This window comes from Dromiciops gliroides, chromosome 5 (genome assembly GCF_019393635.1).
Source record: "Dromiciops gliroides isolate mDroGli1 chromosome 5, mDroGli1.pri, whole genome shotgun sequence".
NCBI lineage: Eukaryota > Metazoa > Chordata > Mammalia > Microbiotheria > Microbiotheriidae > Dromiciops > Dromiciops gliroides.
This window is the reverse complement of record NC_057865.1, coordinates 108,002,705-108,020,191: the sequence shown is the minus strand read 5'-3', so window position 1 is coordinate 108,020,191 and position 17,487 is coordinate 108,002,705. Positions and strand designations below refer to the sequence as shown.

General features: G+C 39.5%; 1 protein-coding gene across 1 annotated transcript in view; it reads right to left on the bottom strand.

The window, feature by feature from the left end:
- Positions 1 to 17,487, bottom strand: part of DGKI (diacylglycerol kinase iota) — a 599,484-nt gene that overhangs the window by 400,737 nt on the left and 181,260 nt on the right. Inside the window, 1 exon segment of the mRNA XM_043965727.1 lies at positions 11,220 to 11,315. Within this exon segment, the coding sequence (XP_043821662.1) occupies positions 11,220 to 11,315 (96 nt within the window).

Genomic DNA, 17,487 nt, shown 5'->3' with positions numbered 1-17,487 from the left:
AATTATGATTACTCTTTCATGTTTACTTTTTTATGGTTTTTCTTTAGTATTGTGTTTGAATGTCAAATTTTCTATAAGCTCTGGTCTTTTCATCAGGAATACAAGAAAGTCTTTTATTTCATTAAATATCCATTTTCCCCCTGAAGGATTAAACTCAGTTTTGCTGGGTATTTTTGATTATAATCCTAGCTCCTTTGTTTTCCAGAATATCATATTCCAAACCCTTCACTTCTTCAACATGGAAGTTGCTTAATCTTTCAAGATCCTAATGTGCCTCCATAGCATTTGAATTGTTTCTTTCTGGCTGCTTGCAATATTATCTCCTTGACATGGGAGTTCTGGAATTTGGCTATAATATTCCTTTGAGTTTTCATTTTGGGATCTCTTTCAGGGGGTGATCAGTAGATTTTTTCAATTTCTATTTTATCCTCTGTTTCTGGAATATCAGGTAAGTTTTCCTTGATAATTTCTTGAAATATGATGTTTAGGCTCTTTTTTTTGATCATAGCTTCTAGGTTGTCCAAAGTTCTTAAATTATTTTTCTCAAACTATCTTCCAGGTCAGTTGTTTTTTCAATAAGATAGTTCACATTTTCTCCTATTTTTGCATTCTTTTGACTTTTTAAAAAATTCTTTCTTAATGTCTCATAAAGCCATTAGCTTCCATTTGCCTAACTCTAATTTTTAAGGAATTATTTTCTTGAGTGAGCTTTTGTACCCCTTTTTCTATTTGACCAAGTCTACTTTTTAAGGAGTTCTTTTCTTCAGTTAATTTTTGCACCTCCTTTTCCATTCGGCCTATTCTTCTTTTTAAGGAGTTCTCTTCTTCAGTAAATGTTTGTGACTCATTTGCCATTGGGCCAATTCTGGTTAAGTTGTTTTCTCCTTCTGTATTTTTGTGCCTCTTTTATCAAGCTGTAAATAATCTTTTCATAACTTTCTTGCATCAATCATTTCTTTTCCGAATTTCTCCTCTATCATCTCTTTCTTTTACTCTTCTAGGAATTCTTATTAGGCTTCATCCCAATTAGCATTTTTTTTCTTTGAGGCATTGTTTGTGGGTTTGAGGTATAGTTTCTTGTCTTCTTCTAAGATTATGTCTTGATATTCCCTGCTTCCATGGTAGCTTTTTATGGTCAAGTTCTTTTTTTTTTCATTGATGTTTGCTAATTTTTCCATCCTTTGAACTTTATGTTTAAGTTGGGCTCTACTTGCCCCAAGGTAAGAGTGGGGACCTGCTGTATGCAGGCTTTTTTGTGCTGCTAATTCTGGGGGTCTGTAAGTTTTTGGTGTTTCAAAGTTGGTGTAATCCTGGGAGACATATGATCACTGCTCTCCTGATCTGAGCTCTAGTCTTTACCCAGGACAGGCCACTGCTCCCCTGCAGCAACAAATGCTTTATAAACTCCTTTATGCTTTGAAACTATGACCAGGACTCTTGCTCCCTTATGACAGACTGCAAGCATTCCACTCTGCCCTAGAACTGTGATCCAGAATTTCTTATGGGAAATAGAGTTGCCAATCAATGCCAGGTGTACCTAGTGCCAGCAAAGGGTCTTCTATAATCTCTTTCTCACTGTCTATGTTCCAGGCTGCTTCCATCCCAATTTCAGAGACATGTTCTGCTGACCTCCTAAATTATCTTAGACTGGAAAAATGCCTCACTCTGACCTTTTATTGGCTTTGCTATTCCAAATTTTGATTTGAGGTTCTCTCTGAGAGAGAGAAAAGAGGCCCATCATAAAAACCCTGGTTTTTATAAACCTCCTTGAGGGAACTGCTGAATTATAGAATTCTAGAGATAGATGAAACCTTAGAGATCTTCTAGTACAATGTCATTATTTTATAGATAAGGAAGCTGAGAGCCTTGCTAGAAATCTTATTCCCTACCTTGTATTTATTTTTTATTTATTCCACATATACTTATATACATACATATTGTCTTCCCCAATAGGGTGCAAGTTCCTTAAGAGAAAGGATAGTTTCATTCTTTGTCATTGTGTCCCTAGTGTCTAGCAGTGTCTGGTGCTTGATTAATGTTTTTTGATTGATTAGACACTAATATAAACTTTTTTTTCTTTAATGTAAACCTTTAGAGGTCTCCATGAGTCATTCTTATTCTACTTGTCCGTACCCTTTTGGCCTAGCTATGTTGACTCATAGTTATAGCTGAAAACATCTCTTCACTGTCTTTCTCCATCTGTTCCCCACTGCTAACTACTTCTTAACATTGGCCTAATACAAAGGGTTCTTAATCTGGGGTTCTTATTTGATAAATGAATTTCAGTGTCATTGTTTTCCTTTGTAGGGAGAGGAGAAAGAGAAGAGAATGAGCATTTATTAAGCACCTATGATATGCCAGGCACTGTGCTAAGTGCTTTACAAATATTATGTCATGATCTTCACTATAACCATGGAAGGTAGGTCCTATTATATGTACATTTTACAGTTGAGGAAACTAAGGCAGACAGAGGTTAAGGGACTTTTCTAGGATCATACAACTTTTTTTTTTTTTGTGTGAGGCAATTGGGGTTAAGTGACTTGCCCAGGGTCTCCCAGCTAGTAAATGTCAAGTGTCTGAGGCCACATTTGAACTCAGGTCCTCCTGACTCCAGGGCTGGTGCTCCATCCACTGCACCACCTAGCTGCCCCGGATCATTCAACTTTTAATTGTCTGAGGCTACATTTGAACTCAGATCTTCCTGATTCTAAGCCCAATACTCTATCTACCATACCACCTAGCTGCTTTTGTAATTCCCTGAGAAGGGGTCCACAGGCTTCAGCAGTCTCCCAAATGGACCCAAGACATAAAAAAAGATGAAGAGACCTGAGCTAATGGACTAATCTGAAACATCACCTTTTCCCCCTTTTTGTTAAAACAGCAACTTAGGGCCTATTTCCTTGAGGAAGCTTTTGCTAAAAAAAAATAACCCCCCTTCTTAATCCTATGAATAACAATATTTTTAATCTGGACCTATTTTTGTTGATTCCTCTACTAAAGTCTTACTCACAGACTTCATTATGACATGGTGGTGACCTGCATTTTGAAAAAAAATATTAGTATAGAGCAAGCTCAGCAGTTCCTATGAAACTGGAAAAGGCTCAAGAACTGGCCACACAGACTCCTGGAAGGCACTAGCTGGCTACCTCTGGAAAGGCTAATTCCCAAAGGTAGGGTGCCATGTGGTGATGGTGATGATTTTTGGGGAGAGTGATATTTGTGAAACTCTCTACTAAGGTATGGAAGGAGAGAGATCTACATCGGTTCATGCTGTGTCTCCATATCATATAAATGAAATATGGGATCACTGAAATATTTCTATTGAGTTCACATTTAGATTCTAAATTCCTTTAAAGAAGGTAGAATTACTCATCTCCTGTAGCTACAGCAAGGCCCAGTTCAGTACTCTACTTTATGAACACTTTGTAAGTGCTTATAAATTAAGAAAACTTGACAAATGATGAAAAAAATCCAACCGTTCTTGGGAGGGGGGGGTGTTACTTGAAGGATCCTAAAATATAATCAGAAGCCAATTAGAAGTGAAAACTGTTCATTCCTTCCAACTGATTCCCTTTCATACTTTCTTGCTTGCCACTCCAACCTGACAATTACTCCCTTGAGTCCTTGAGCTCCCCTCATCACCCACCCTTTTCCTCTAGGACCCTATCAAATCATCACCAACCATTACATTCCAGAGACTATACTCCTTAACTACTTTTAAGCTTCCTTGAATCAATACATCTTTCCCCCAAACCACATCCATTATGCCCTGAACACTCCTGGAATCCCATCTGCCAAGGAAAAGGAGTTAAATGCCTTTGATTACTGGGAAAGTTTTAGAATGATTCATTAAAGAGATAGTTAGTGAACATCTAGAAAAGAAATTGTTGATTATAAAGAGCCAGCACAGTTTCATCAATAACGGGTCATGTCAAACTAACCTTATTTCCTTTTTTTCTGGTAAGATTACTAAAGTGGTAGATCAAGGGGATGTCATAGACATAATTTACTTAGATTTCACCACAGCATTTTATAAAGTTATTTCATACTGTTTTTGTGGTGAAAAAAATGAAGTGATATAGACAACAATACAATTTATGCTATGTAATCTTAATCAGGTCCTCACTATACTATTACTCCTTAAATGATTTTCTATCTTACTCCACAGCAACTGTTTCAAACTTTCTCTACTCTCCTTGAGCCTCTCAGGCCAGTCCCTTTCCCAACCCTTTCTGCTTAGAACTAATTCACACTTCATTGATAAAATTTAGGCTCTTTTTCCTCCCCCCTCTGATCTCACAGCCCTTTGAAATCATCAGCCACTATCTCTTCATTTGAAGTCTCTAGTAATGAGAAATCCCTTCTGCTTTGAATGCCAACCTCTCTACAAGTACCACTGATCCCATTCCCCCCATCTTCCCCAGCAGATTGCTCCCATCATCATCAAAACTCCTCCAATCTTCAGTGTCTCCTGGTCTCTCTACTGATTCATTCCCCATTGCTTACAACATGCCCAAGTCTCCCCATCTTTAAAAATCCCTCCCCAGATTTCTTCATGTCCTCCACATATCATTTTAGATCTTCTGCTGTTCTCAACTAAATGCCTTGAAAATTATGTTCACAGTCATTGTCTTCACTTTTTTCTCCTCTCACTAGATGCTAAAACCCCTGAAATTTGGTTTCTAGAATCATTACTCAATTTGAAACTTCTCTCTCCAAAGTTACCTTTCAGTTGTCAGATCTAATAGCTTCTTCCAGATCCTCATCCCTCTTGACTTCCCTACCATATTTGACACTGGTGACCCCCTTGTCCTCTGGGATGCTCTTTCCTCTCTGTGTGACTCAGCTTGCTCCTTGTTCTACTCCTACATGTCTGACTAATCTTTTTCAGTTTCCCTTTCTGGCTCCCACTTTTTCTGTTGGTGATCCCATCAGCTTTAATAGGCTTAGTTTTCATATCTATGCAGGTGATTTTCAGTCATGTCTGACTCTTTGTGAGGGTTTTCTTGCCAAAGATACTGGAGTAGTTTGCTATCTCCTTCTCCACATCATTTTACAAATGAGGAAACAGAAGCAAACAGGGTTAAGTGATGTACCCAGTTTCACATGGCTAGTACAGTGTCTGAGGCCAGATTTGAACTCATGAAGATGAGTCTTCCTGACTTCAGGCCCAGCACTCTATCCACAGCACCACATAGCTGCCTCCATGCACGTGATAGCCGGATCTATATATCCAGTCTTATTCTTTCTCCTTGGGTTCCAGTGCTGAATCATTAAGTGTCTGGACATTTCGAATTGGAAATCCAGTAGACATTTCAAACTTAATTTGTTCAAAACAGAATTCTTCATCTTTCCTCTCAAACCTTCCCCTCTTCTGAACTTCCCAATTACTGTCAAGGAGACGCAAACTCACTGTCATCATCCTTAACATCCCTTTGTTGTTCACCTACACATCCAATCAGTTGCCAAATATTTCAATCTCTTGCTACACAACATCATCCACATAGATTCTCTTTCCATCCCTGTTAGTTTGCCCTGGATATTCCCAATGTCTGCGGTGCTCTTTCTCCCAACTTCTTACTCTTGGAATCCCTCGGTTCTTTTAAGACTTAGCCAAGGTAATGCTTCCTCCAGGAAGCCTTCCCTGGCCCTCTCCTAGATGCTAATGCTACCCCCTTTAAGTTTACTATCCATCTTTCATTGTAAGGAGACTGATCTGTTCTGTCCTGATATACCAATTGTAAGAATGTAGACCGTCTGAGCGAATACTGAAATACCAAAGAAAGAGGGGCCCATGCCAACTTGGTAGTAAATAGTTTTATTGGGGTTGATTGTCTTAACTGTGTTATTTAAGGTAGTTTACTCATAAGACCCAGTCTTTGGTGGCAGGAGGCCAGAATGGTGTATCCCCACTCCAACCCCAGGACAGGCCAGATATTATATAGAAACAAAATAAAGAAGGCATAGTGCCAGGGATGGCTCAGGGTCAACTGCAAGTGTTCCCATGAGATAGTTGGAGTTTCTTTTGCTATTTACATTGACTCAAGGTAGTTAACACCAACTGTGGGATCATAGGTCATGCTCTCACTCTGGCTACCATCTTACCTCTGGCTACAATGATGTACTCCGTTGTGGGCAATACAGTTAAAGAAGGAAATAAATGAGCTGTTGAATCTCCAGAGGAGAGGGGTCAAAATGGTGAAAGCCCTCAGAGTCATGCCATATGAGAACTGATTGGAGGGACTAGGGATTATTAATTAATCATCTGCTCAATAAACATTTTATGCTAAGAGCTTTGGGGACTAGGGATAGGGATAAGGACTAGACTTGTGATTTCATTGGTATGTTGATTTCCCAGAAGAAGAAACTCCCTCCACCAATGCAGGCTGTACTTTCTCAGCATTTCATATTCTTAGAGAGTCACCTGGAGCATGGAGAGGTTAAGTCCCTTGCCTAGGATAACAAAAACAGTACATGTCAAAAGTAGAACGTGAATCTAGGTTTTCCTGGTTTTGAGGCCGGCTCTCTATCCATTATGCCCCAGTATGTATGTGTGTGTGTGTATACGTATGTATATGTATGTATGTATGTATGTATGCATGTATGTATGTATGTATGAGTGTATGTGTATGTGTGTGTGTGTATATATGTATGTCTGTGTGTATATATATATATATATATACACACACACACACACACACACACACACACACACACACAACACTGGGGGAGAGGGAAGGGTTCAGATCTGTGATTTCACCAGTTGGCAACTCCCAATGTGCAAATTCCCTCCACCAATTCAGATTGGTAACTCCTCTATAACTTAGGGTCTAGGAGAGCTGCCTGGAGGACTGAGAGGTTAAGTAATTTGGGTAATTGTCCAAGGTAGGACTTGAGCCAGACCTTCCTAATTCCAAGGTCGGCTTTATTCCAGTATACCATGCTGCCTCTAGCACAAATAACTGTGATACAACATAAGCTATAATAAGTGCACAAGAGAGATAACAAACACATTTTAAGTGAGATCCATGGGGGGAAACACCATTATCATAAAAGGCTTCCAGGAGAAAATGACATTTGGAGTTGGGTTTTAAAGGATGAGCAGGAATTCCACTGGTAGAATAGTTAGGGTAAAGAAATCGAGTAACAGGGGACAATATAAGCAGAGAAATTTAGGACTAGTGCCTGAGCATCCATTCCTGGGTCTTATCAGGATAGTTATATAAATAACTGTATTCTTGATACCTTGTCCAAGACTGGTTTATTTACTTGTTACCATGAGTAGCTACCTGGTGTTCTAAAAAGCCACCAAAATGGAGATGAAGGCATTATGCTGGAATATCAAGTTTTTACAGTCCTAAAAGTGAAAAGAAGTAAACCAGGGGCCAATAAATGGTTAGTAAATAGAGCCAAGTCTGTTGGCTTTTTGGACAAGATCAAGTAGCTACTGCAGCAACACCTGGGGTCTTTCCTTAGGAGAGGGCTGAGCCACAATTTAGGGATCCTGATGGGATACAGAATAAGGTATGCCCAAAAGCTCACTTCCCATGGAGCTGGGCCTAGGCCCTAGACCTCTACTAAAGGAGGTGAAATTTGCTGTAATGACACAGAAAGACATGCCCTTTTCTGGGATGACACAGTATTACCTGATTGGGCCCTGTGGGGCTTCATGTCAAAGAATAAGAGAACCCATCTGAATAGTCTATCATAGGACCAATAGTCATTTGGAGCTCTGTAACAGTTCTCAAAGGACCAGGGCCTCTGATCAAGCTCCTGCTACATATATGGGCCATAAGGAACCACATGAGGCCTGGCAAGGGTACATGGAGGGAGGGGATGTTTTTCCTCTCTTTCCCCCCATCCTCAACAGGCAATAGAAATCTCTGGCTAGAAGCACACAGAAGGAAGAATCTGTACTTGCCTAAGTGAGCCTGAGTTGCTGGTCATCTTTCTGTTTCCTTCCCTGAGCACAGGTCACTGAGTCACTGACCATCATTCCTGGAAAGATGGCATTTCTAGCCTTGAAAAGAAAAGTTCAAAAGTCCCTTTGCCAGGTGTCAACTACCCAGCAGGAGGTGTTTTAAGGAAAAAAGGGGGAAGATGAGAGAAAGAAAGGGGAAGGGGTGGCGAAGGAAAATGACAGGAGGCAAAAGAGAGAAAGAGCAGAAAGGACAGGAAATGAGGAAAGGGAGGAAAGGAGAAGATCACTCCTAAGGAAAATCCTTAGAAAGGGGCCATACCCAAGATCTATTTTAGAGATTTTTATCAGAATTATTCAAGGGTAAAAGCAACAAGTCAGACAGATACAGAAATCATAGCTGCCTTCTTTGTAGTCCATTCCTCCAGGAAGAATCCTGGTTCATGTGAGCCCACAATTATCTCCCCTTATGGAAACATGTTCCCTGGGCACCTGGATTATGAAAATAAAGCATTAAATTAGCATATATGGGTAGGGTCATCACAGGACTGTCGATATAAATACTGCACATATATCGACTTGTTAGCTCCAGGCCTAGAAAGTACTACACGTGTCTAGCTATGAAAAGAACAGTGACTAAACTAAGGTACCATCTGTTGCCAAACTAATATAAGTTGTCAACAGTCATTTAGGCACTTACTATGTGTCAGGTACCATGTGAAGTTCCAGGGATACAAAGAAAGACAAAAACAGTCCCTGTCCTCAAAGGAGCTCACATTCCAATGGAATGTAAGCAGGTCACCACCATGCTTTCTCCAGGGGACAGATGCCATAGGAGACCCTAAACTCCAAGTAGTATGTTAAGTCTATCAGTTTACCACTCAGGCCTTCCATAGGAAGCCTTTACTGATTGTCCTAGATTTTAATTCTCTATTAGATATTTATCTTCTAATTTGTTGTTAACTGTCAGAACACGAGCTCCCTGTAGACAAAATGATTGAATTAGACTAAAAGACCGCTGAAGCTCCTTCCAGTTCTAAATCTATGATCTTACTATTTTTGTGTCTAATGCTTGGCATAGTGCCTTGCAATAGGAGGCACTTAAATGCTTGCTAAACTGAAAGCTACCAAGTGATCTTCAGGGGCGAACTTCTCCTCCCCATCACACTAGGGACCCAGGGTCTCTCTTTCTCTCCTTCCTCATCATTAACTTTCTTGTCTCCTGACTCTGGTACGAAAATTCTTAGTTTAGGGCGGACATCACCATTTATAACAAGTACACACTATTTAAGAAATGAGAGTCAAGCTATTATTTTTTCTAGGAAAATGGAGATATCAATCCTCTACATCCAAAGAATATTCTTGTTAAACTGACACCTATTTTTCAATTGTCTTTGGCCCTGAGAGGTTAGATAATTTACCTGGAATTATAAAGCAATATGTGTCAGAGGTAGTATTTGAACCCAGATCTTCCTGACTCCAAGGCCAAAATCCTATCCCTTATGTCATACTACCTCTCATGGTATTTTATGGTTCATAAGCTATTTTCTATCTATTTTACAAAGCCAAGATGAATAAAGTTATTTAATTCCTCCTAGTTTCCTATCTTCCAGTTAGAGTAAACTGTTGCCAGGTGGTTGTTGATATTTTGAAAGTGTTTCAAATAACTAGGTCTCCTATTGAATTGCTTTAACTGAGAATACACTTTCCCCCAATTTGTCATGCTTCTTAAAACTTTTTAAATGTGTGTACTTATTTTAAGTGTGAATTTAAAAGCCCAAACACAAAAGAACACTACATTTAAATAGAATGTACCACTTAGAGCAAGATTTGCAGAAATACAAAACTCTAGGTAAAATAGAAACTTCATTTACTAGCCTTCAAATGGAAGGAAGGAAGGAAGGAAAAAAGCATTCATTAAATACCCACTGTGCACCAGGGACTGTGGTAAAAGCTTTACAAATATTGTCTCATTAGGTGCTGAATTATTATTCGCATTTTACAGGTGAGAGAACTGAAACAAACAGAAGTGACTTGCTCAGGGTCACATAGCCAGTAAGTGTTGAACTTGGGTCTTCACTACTGCAGATCAGGCACTCTATCCACTCAGTCATTTAGCTGACCTTCTTAAGATTAACGAAATAAATTTACACTAGTTATGATTCCTCTCCAGCCCTGAGTAGATCTAACCTCTCCACAAATCTTTTAACTCAAAACCAAAGTCTTTACTAGATATATAGAGTTTATGGCTCCAATTTCAACTTTTTGGAGCTACAGATTATCTAGGTATCAAAAACAATTGTGGGTTTTAATTCCTCCAGAAAGAAGGGCTTAACCTCTGCTGATAAATTAGTAGAAAAATAAGTGCTTTGCTCTCTTCACTCCCCTTCCCACTTTTTCCTCTCTCTTTATTGCCAAGAAGAAAGAGAAAAATTTTATCACTTGTTCTTCAAGAAATGAAGACATCCCAGCATTGTCTTTTTTTCCCATATGGAAGGAAATGTCACCCTCTCTTCCTCTGAGTAACTTAGGCTAAGCTTCCTCCACATCTTTTTCTAATCAGTAATTTGAATGTGCATAATTCCATATTTTATTAATTAGACATTAAGGGCTACAGCTTCCCTGTGACATTTATGAGTTGTTCTCTGACAAAGACTACCTTCTTTTTAAAGGAACCATGACTTTTTCCAAAGAATTAAAGTTCATTTAAGCGCAGGCATCTGCGTGTAACATCATTCCCCTCATTTGTATGATAATGTTACCACATATGTCTTTGCCTATCAGAAGGTTCTGGGAAATTGGTGCTCCTCCTCAGTTCCTGTTGAGCCATTTTCTCCCCTCCACCCCACCACACAACACATATAACTGTTTATATGGGCACAGGCATATACTCCCTTCCAACCCTACTATGGACCCAGGCACAAACAAATTCTGCTTTTGTTTTTGTTGAAGTGGAGGGTCAAAGTTGGTCTCTGAACCAGTGATTCCACTCTGTTCCCTCCCTGCCCCCACTACAGCTAGTTGATTTAGAAAACAAGGTGTTGCATAATCAAATCTTAAATGTTGACCCCAAATCTCGAATACCATGTTGCTATATTGATGGAGGGAATTATATTCTCTCCCTGACCCTTTACACTTCAAGAGACAACAAATGTCCTCCCTTTCTCAAGACAGGGTTGTTAAGATGCTTCTTGAAACGTAATGAAACGAAACCGTTGCTGCCTACCTGATCAGTCTCATAACTATTCTTCCAGGGGGAAAAATTGCAAAAAGGTCAGGAAAGTATAAGGCTAACACTCACTGCAAACTTGACTTGACAGTTTTCCTCCCCGAGGTAACACAGGTCTCCTGAGACATTGGTCTCCAGCCACAGATGTTCTCCATTCACAGCATTCTCCTGGAGAGAAAAGACCAGTTTTATTTTGGTTTTTCCTTTCAGGGGGATGAGGGGAAATGCAGGCATGAGAACTAAGAGTAAAAATAAAATTCAAATTAAACCTTTATTTTAGAAGGAAAAAAGTTAATGAATGGGAAAGTGCTTGTGTGACCACATTACAAAATTGCCAGACTTGATTCTTCCAAAATTTTGGAAAGTGGGAGGAAAAAATACAAATATGCTGGGTTGGAGGGCTGTGTTTCATTGGGACAAAAAGAGTCTTAGGCCACTGAGATGTTTTCTCTTTAAAATAGTGGTATTTTTAACCACATGGACAAAGAAACAATGGAATCTGTCATTGGCACATTCATATGGGCCTCACTTGTGCTGAAGGGGCAGCTAGGTGGTGCAGTGGATAAAGCATTGGCCCTGGAGTGCAGGGGACCTGAATTCAAATTTTACCTCAGACACTTACTAGCTGTGTGTCACTGGGCAAATCACTTAACCCCAATTGCCTTAAATATCCAGGGCCATCTCCAGGATTTATATATATATATATTTCCACTGGACTCAGATGGCTCTGGAGGAGAGAATGAGGTTAGTAACCTTGGCCAGAGCTCCCTCACTTAAATACAATTCAGTGCAAGTCATGCTATCATCTAATGTCATGGTTCTCTGAAACAAGGGACAAACAACAACTCATTTGGAATCTGTCACAATTAAAAAAAAGTTGATGGACTCATTTGTCTTTGCCTAGCGAACTCTTATTGATTCTGCATAATGTAAAATATCTTACAGGAATGATGTTTAAGTTACTTCAAGAGAAAGAAACTTTTCAAGCACTTTGATAGTATTTACATTTTAAGACATTCCTACCTGTCCATTAAAATAAGCCCCCTAAGGTAAGGGTTCTTAACCTGGGATCCTAGAACCCTCTTTAAAATTTATTTTGACAGTTGTATTTCAATGTAAGTGGTTTCTTTTCTAATCTTCTATAATTAATTTAATGCATTTAAAAACATTATTCTGAGAAAGGTCCTGTAAGCTTTATTAGACTGCTCAAGGTTGTCCATGACACAAGAACCTTTGCCCTAAGGAGAGAAGCAACATTTACTGAACAAAGCTATTTAGAACCACTATATTAACCACATGGTGTTTAATTTACAACAACAACAACAACGCCATATTTCCTGAGAAATAGTCTGCAATTCAGACTTCTTAATAAGTCAAATAGTATGCCCAAAGGGCTATAGAACTGTGCATACCCTTTGACCCAGCAATACCACTGCTAGGTTTACATCCCAAAGACATCCCCAAAAGGAGAAAAAGACCTATTTGTACAAAAATATTTCTAGCAGCTCTTTTTGTGGTGGCTAAGAAGTGGAAATCAAAGGAATGCCCATCAATTGGGGAATGGCTAAACAAACTGTGGTATATGATGGTGAATATTATTGTGCTATAAGAAATGACAAATTGTGGGGCAGCTAGGTGGTGCAGCGGATAAAGCATTGGCCCTGGAGTCAGGAGGACCTGAGTTCAAATCTGGCCTCAGACACTTGACACTTACTAGCTGTGTGACCCTGGGCAAGTCACTTAACCCCAGTTGCCTCACCAAAAAAAAAAAAAAAAAAAAAAAAGAAGAAGAAGAAAGAAAGAAATGACAAGTTGAATGACTTCAGAAAGGCTTGGAAAGATATGTATGAAATGATGTATAATGAAGTAAGTAGAACCAAGAGAACTTTGTAGACAGAGACAACAAAATTGTTTGATGAAGAACGGTGAATGACTTGACTATTCTCAACCATACAAAGATCCAAGACAATCCCAAAGGACTACTGATGAAACATACTATCCACCTCCAAAGAAAGAACTGATATTGATGGAATAGACTGAAGCGTGCTATTTTTCACTTTCTTTCATTTTTTTCTTTTAGTCAAGTTTTCTTACACAAAATGACAAATATGGTAATGTTTCACATAATCATACATGTATAACCCATATCTGATTCTTTGCTGCCTTAGGGAGGGGGGAGGGGAGGGAGGGAAAGAAGAATAAAAATTGGAACCCAAAACTATAAATAAAAATGTTTCTTAAGAAAAAAAAAGTCAGATGGGTAATTCCTCAATTCATCCTAAACTGTGAGCTTTCACTCTTCCATCAAAATATTTGGCTCTTCTCCAACCTTAAGAGAAGGGCTGCTATAAGTCATTATAGCTGGGAGATTCTACAATCCAAAATATAGGTGAAGGGTCTTTGAAGTACCACATGAACTTTCAAAGTGTATGGGGTTCCACTGTAGTCAACTCCCTCTTACATCTTGCTAAATGGAAACTAGAGACCAAGAAAAAGTTGGTCACAGTTACTAAAAATGAGCCATTTATATACTCCTGCTCGACAGCCAAAGCAGGTCTGCCATCTGTAAAAAAGACGCCAGCTTCTCAGATGGGGAAAAAAAGCATTTTATAAAATATGCTGTAAAATATTGAGAATGATTCTATAAGCCATGCAAGATGATCAGTCTCATTTCTTTAGGATCACATCATAGGATCATGGATTTAAAGCCCAAAAGAAGCCAAGATAGATGTCAACTAGTCTAAACCCTTCCTTTTACAAACTGATCCCCAGAGAGGTTACCTGAGGTCTCATGGTACTAAGCACCAAAGTCAGAATTTGAACCCAAGTCCACACACTCCAAATTCAACATTTTTTTTCTCATGCTGATCACCCTGGAACTGCTATTGTTGTTGTTGAGTTGTTTCAGTGGTGTCCAACTCTTTGTGACCCCATTTGGGTTCTTCATGGCAAAGACACTGGAATGATTTGGCATTTCCTTCTCTAGATCATTTCATAGATGAGGAAACTGAAGCAAACAGGGTTAAGTGACTTGCCCAGGGTCATACAGCTAACAAGTGTCTGAGGCCAGATTTGACCTCAGGAAGATGAGTCTTCCTGGCTCTAGCCCTGTGCTCTACCCATAGTGCCATGTAACTGCCCCCCAGAACTGCTCTTATTCTTTTCCTCTGGCCTGAATATAGTAAGAAAGCTTGGTACAGGCTTGAATGAAATTATGTAGTCACCTTTATCTGAGCCACCCTGAATCTAACCCACCCATAAAATGCACATGTGATAACATTATGGTTTTCCTAGCAGAACTCATTCTGATTAAAGTTACAAATGTTTAGTAAAGGGTAAAACATTTTCTCACCTAATAGAAGCAAAAACATAATTCAAATTCATATTTCTGAAAAAAGATCTTTATTTTTTTAACAAACTCATTTTCTAGGTTTAAACAGGGAAATAAAATATTACTGTAGGACCATTAGCTTCACTCTCATGCAATTATCAAGCTCTCAAGATCATATTCATTCCGGGAAGATTGGTGAATTGTGGAAGCAATGGGCTACAATAGGAAGAAAACAGTCTCTGTAGTTTGAACACCTCAGGGTTTGAACACCTCTGATGATATCTATGTCGTGGTGGCCAAGTCACTTAGTTTACTTGAGCATCCGTTTTCTCATCTATAAAACAAGGAGGCTGAATTAGAAATACCTTCAGCTAGGGACAGCTAGATGCATAGAGTATGGGGCCTAGACTCAGGAAGACTCATCTTTCCTGATTTCAAATCTGACCTCAGACATTTACAAGCTGTGTGACCGTGGACAAATTCCTTAACCCTGTCTGCCTCAGTTTCTTTATATGTAAAATTGGCTGGAAAAGGAAAAGGCAAAACATTACAGTATCCTTACCAAAAACACAAACAAAAGTGGGTCACAAAGAGTCAGACATGACTGAACAAGTAGAAGTCTCTTCCAGGCTCAAATGATATATTCATGTCTACTGAATGTCACTAAATTGTACAGTCTCAAAGTGTGAAAGAGCCTTGAAGGTTATCTAGTGAAATCTATACCTGAACTAGGACCCCCTTGATAACAGCAGAGCAGGGGGCCACTGAGCTTCTCCTTGAATGGCTGCAGTGATGAGGAACTCATTTCTTTCCTGGGTGTCCCAGCCTACTTCTGGACAGCCCTCAATTCTGAGAAGTTCTTCCTTATGTGGAACTGACATCTGATTTTTTGCACCTTCAATTCTGTCACAGCTCTGAAGGTGGGCAGAACAAGTCTCAACCTCTCCCATCTGACAGCCCTGTGAACAATTAAAGGTTATAATTACGTATTCCCCCAACTCATCTCTTCTCTAGATGAAAAATCACCTGGCTTCTTCCATCCATCTTCATACAATATGATTTCAAGCCCCCTTATCATCCTGGTCAGACTTCTCTGGATGAACATATTTGTCACTGTTCTTCCTAAAAGATGATGCCTGGAGCTGTACACAATGCTACAAATTTACCTGTGGATACCCCACTGCAGGTACTATATCCTCTTGTGCATGTAGTCTAAGGCTGCATTTGGGTGGCTGACATACCACCCTGCTGGCTCATATTGATCTTATGGTATTAAAACCCAGAAATATTTTTCTCATCAACTGATATCCAACTATGCCCCTCCAATTCTAGACCTATAATGTTTATTTTCTTGGACTAAAGAATAGGATTTTACATTTAATCCTATTAAAATGCATTTCAGTAAAGATGCCATCCATGTTATATAGCCTTTTAAGATCTTCTTGCATCTAAATTGTCATCATTGCCTTAGCTATCCCTCTCTGTTTCATACCACCTCCAAGTTTAATAAAATCCCATACATGCCTTCAAGCAATTGAAATCTAGCTATGAAATTGGATATGGCAAGTGACTTGCATCTGAAAGGACCTTGGACTATTCAATCATTTAAAAGAAGTCTCCTCTCACTCTTATAACTGTGTTTAGCCTAGAAAAGAGAAAGCTTAGCAGGGCTACGTTAACTATCTTCAAATATTTGAAAGGTTGTCGTGTAGAAGAATAATGAGACTTTTTGGCTACTTGGTCAAAGAGGAGATAACTGAAACCAATGGGTATAAGTTACACACCCCGCCCCCCAAATAAAAGGAAGGAAGGAAGGAGAGAAGGAATGAGGGAAGGAGGAAAGTAAGAAAAGAAGGGAGGGAAAATGAGAAGAAAGAGAGAGATTTGGGCTTAAACTCTAACAATAAAACTTGTCTGAAAATTGAATGGCCTGACTCATAGAACAGTCAGTGCCCTATCCCTGGAGATCCTCAAATCCAATAGAAGCTGCATGCCCACTTGCTATAGATATTGTAGCTGTGACTAGGTATGCACTGAACTGGACTATCTCTAATGTCCCCTTCGACTCTAAGTTTCTAGGTTTCTTATTCATCTATGCTTCTAAGAGTTTCACCCAGTAGAGAAGAAATTGATTATAGAGACTTTATTTAAGGAAGAGAGGAATTAATAGGTCTCCTAGTCTAGATAGATGTCCATTCCACATTTTCTGAACTTCTCAGTGGATAGAAGGCCAGGCCTGAAATCAGGAAGACTTAAGTTCAAATCCATCTTCAGATACTTATTGACTGCATGGCCCTAGGAAAGTCACCTAACCCTGTTTAGCTCAGTTTCCTCATCTGTAAAATGAACTGGAGAAGGAAATAGCGAACCACTCCAGTATCTTTGCCAAGAAAACCCCAAATGGGGTCAAGAAGAGTTAGATATGATTGAAATGACTAAATGACAACAACAAAAAATTCATTTGTTGACTGAGTAAGAAATTGTGGCCTCAGCCCCCACTATACCCCACCCTGCCCTGCCCTGAAGATCATGCCATGGTTGTGATAGGTACCCCTCCGAAGGTTGGATTCTTGACTTGGAAGCAATGACTGTTAAATAAGAATCTCACCCTTTTAGTTTGGGGCAGGACAGAGTGAAGCATGTAGGATAAGCAAGCATAGATGAATTATAATCTGCATCTCAGATGGCATGACCACAAATTCACCCATCTTCCAACCTCCCTTTTACCACTGACGGTGCCACCATCCTTCCAGTCACCCGGTTTCTCAGTTTCAGTATCATCATTAACACCTCCTTCCCTCCCACCCAAGGAAATAATCAGGGGGCAGCTAGGTGGCACATTGGCTAAAGCACTTGCCTTGGATTCAGGAGTGCCTGAGTTCAAATCCAGCCTCAGACACTTGACAGTTACTAGCTGTGTGACCCTGGGCAAGTCACTTAACCCTCATTGCCCCTCCAAAAAAAACAAAAACAAAAACAAGGAAATAATCAGTTGCCAAATCTTATCTG